The 2,570-nt window shown below is 36.9% G+C and overlaps 1 protein-coding gene across 2 annotated transcripts in view; it reads right to left on the reverse strand.

Moving 5' to 3' along the window:
- LOC107653338 (protein FAM193B-like) overlaps positions 1–2,570 on the reverse strand; it is a 25,119-nt gene that overhangs the window by 16,863 nt on the left and 5,686 nt on the right. Inside the window, exons 1-2 of one of the 2 annotated variants that reach the window (XM_016440029.1) lie at positions 1,726–1,874; positions 365–640 (exon numbers count right to left, since the gene is read on the reverse strand). In XM_016440029.1, the coding sequence (XP_016295515.1) occupies positions 365–637 (273 nt within the window). In that variant the 5' untranslated portion in view covers positions 638–640; positions 1,726–1,874. Of the gene's footprint in view, positions 1–364; positions 641–1,725; positions 1,875–2,570 lie in introns of those variants that run through there. The other variant, XM_016440028.1, reaches the window with a different exon arrangement.

Here is a 2,570-nt window from a genome sequence, read left to right on the forward strand (position 1 = left end):
ATATATATATATTTAAGAAAATAAAAAAAATTAAATAAAAATGACAAATGCATACAACAACATTTCAAAACTAAACTTACCAAGAAATGACCAAGAATGGTTTAGAAAAGCGAGGTTAGTTTTAGCATGATTTGTTTACCACTCGGTTTGATATTTTGTATTAAATGCAATGAAATCTATAGAGTACAATTTATAAATTACAGATTATCAAGCGCAACTTATTTCTTCACACAAAATTCAACACAACATTCATCATACTCTGAAGTTATAAAGATATTTTTTTTGTTTTGACTGTTTCTATAAACAGTCCATAGTCCGTAAAATCTGAATTTCTATGAATGACCCCAGAGCTTATCTCAATTACTTGCGCAGTTTGCTCCTGAATCGTTCTCCTCTCCTCCTCTTCCACACTCTTCCTGCAACTCTGGCAGATCCACAGCGGCACTTCACCCAACAGTGACTGGGAGAGCGAAGGCACAGCGTCTGCCAGCTTGCGGCCTGGAACCTCCCTCAGCAGAGCCTGGGAGAGCGCAGGTACAGCCTCTGCCAGTTTGGACCCATGACTGGGGAGCCCGTTCACCTGGCCTGCCCCCCAGTCTTTAAACTCCCGATGGCACAGCAAGCAGCAGGTGTGCATGGACTGTGGGAAGAGAGAAAATGAATAATAATAAAAAAAACAATTAAATAAATGAATAAGAACAGACTGACTAATTAAGCTAGCTACATCCACAACCCAGTAATAATAAATAAATAAATAAATAATTTGACTGAAATAACTATTCATTTTCATAAATTCCAAGACTGAAAAATGTAAAAATTCCCTGATCTTTCCAGGTTTTTCAAGACCACAGGAACCGTGGATATAAGTGGTTCAGTGGTTGGTAGAAAAAATAAAAAATGCATCCAGTGGAGTAAAATTAAGTTAAATGAGTTCATGAATTACATTTTTGTTCATATTACAATTCATTTTCTACAAGGAAATAAGCACTGCAGACATTAAATATTTGCTTTGTTATGTCTAAAGCTCATGTTAATTTGTTCTAGATCATTAGAGATAATTTTATGGTGCTTTTTAGAAGCCTGTCTGAAACCAGTGCATAAAAAAACCTTTATACAAAAATGCTGTCTGTCAAGTTAATGACTGACTGGTCAGGGGGGCAAACTTTTTACAGCAGGAACTTAATAAATAAATCATGATTCTTTGCAAGTGATTTGTTACATTGCAAAACAGAAATAAATGCACATAAATCACATCAGGAATATACATTTTCTACACAGAGCTATTCCAACAATAACATTTTTATAGAAAGGTTCAGCAAGACTACTGTAAGGCACCAAAACAAATACCAAACAGCGAGACACCACTGTACACCATCCAATCCGTGCAAAATCATAATGTTAAATACATCCGCTCAAAAAGTATGTATTTGTGCTTTGCAAATGTAACATTTAGAGTGTTTAAAGTATTAACAATCATATTAGCAGGTTGGTAACCATGAAAGGCTACCAGAACTGAATCGCATAGCAATAATGCAACACTTGGCACATAGTAAATATGCCTCTAAAGTAATTTAATGCACAAACACGTGGTAATTATGTCAGAACATAAAGTGAGACTCCATGGCCGGGTTAGTAGCACCGCGTTAGCCTGATCTCTACAGGAATAATTTAGTAGCCACAGCAGTAGACGACAGCAACACACTGTTAGCTTTGTGCTTCACGTACTTTCGTTTAGCTTTCTTTGACCAGCTACTCATATACAATAAGTGTCGTATAAAACATTCAGATGTAAGGTACTGCGCTGCTTGGGGCTATTACAATGCTTTGAAGGCAATACATTTATTTATTTATATCGTTGGCATAGGCGGCGAGCGAGCTAGTGCTGCTCCGCCCGTGTAGCCCGAGAGCAAGCGTAGTGATGGGAAATCCGATTCATTTCGGCGAAACGGTTCATTCGAACAGTTCTTTTCAAAGAACCGGATCAAAAACAGATTCAGAGATTCTTTCACGTCCGGACGTAAGTACGTCATCACGTCATCCCTGGCATCCCGGAGCGGCGTATTAAATGCATAGGCCAGGGGTAGGTAAGTTCGGTCCTAGAGAGCCGTCGTACTGCAGAGTTCAGCTCCAACCCTAATCAAACACACCTGAACAAGGACTGTCAAGCTTTTTTTCAGGGTGTCTACAGATATGAACAAGTTCAATTTAAAACTTTTTAAGACCTTTTTAATACCACCTTATGTGAAATTTAAGACCAAGCCTGTGATGGAAATACACATTATATTACATACGTATATGTAATATTATTTAACGCGTTTAAATGTAAAAAGAAAACAAAATATCATCGCTGTCAAAAATGCTATTTGTTATTACGATATACAGTGAACTTTTCATATCAGCAGACAATATCCCATACAAAATATTCCCACAAAACAAAAGTGTCGCATCACCGAGATTTTTGGTGGTGTAAACAATTTATTCTGAAGCAATATTTTCATCAGTTTTCTGTCAGCTTTTACATACTTAAATCTGCATGTTTTTAATATTTACCACAGGATGTCATTTACCTT

The sequence above is a fragment of the Sinocyclocheilus anshuiensis genome, unplaced genomic scaffold (assembly GCF_001515605.1).
Source record: "Sinocyclocheilus anshuiensis isolate Anshui unplaced genomic scaffold, SAMN03320099.WGS_v1.1 scaffold103, whole genome shotgun sequence".
NCBI lineage: Eukaryota > Metazoa > Chordata > Actinopteri > Cypriniformes > Cyprinidae > Sinocyclocheilus > Sinocyclocheilus anshuiensis.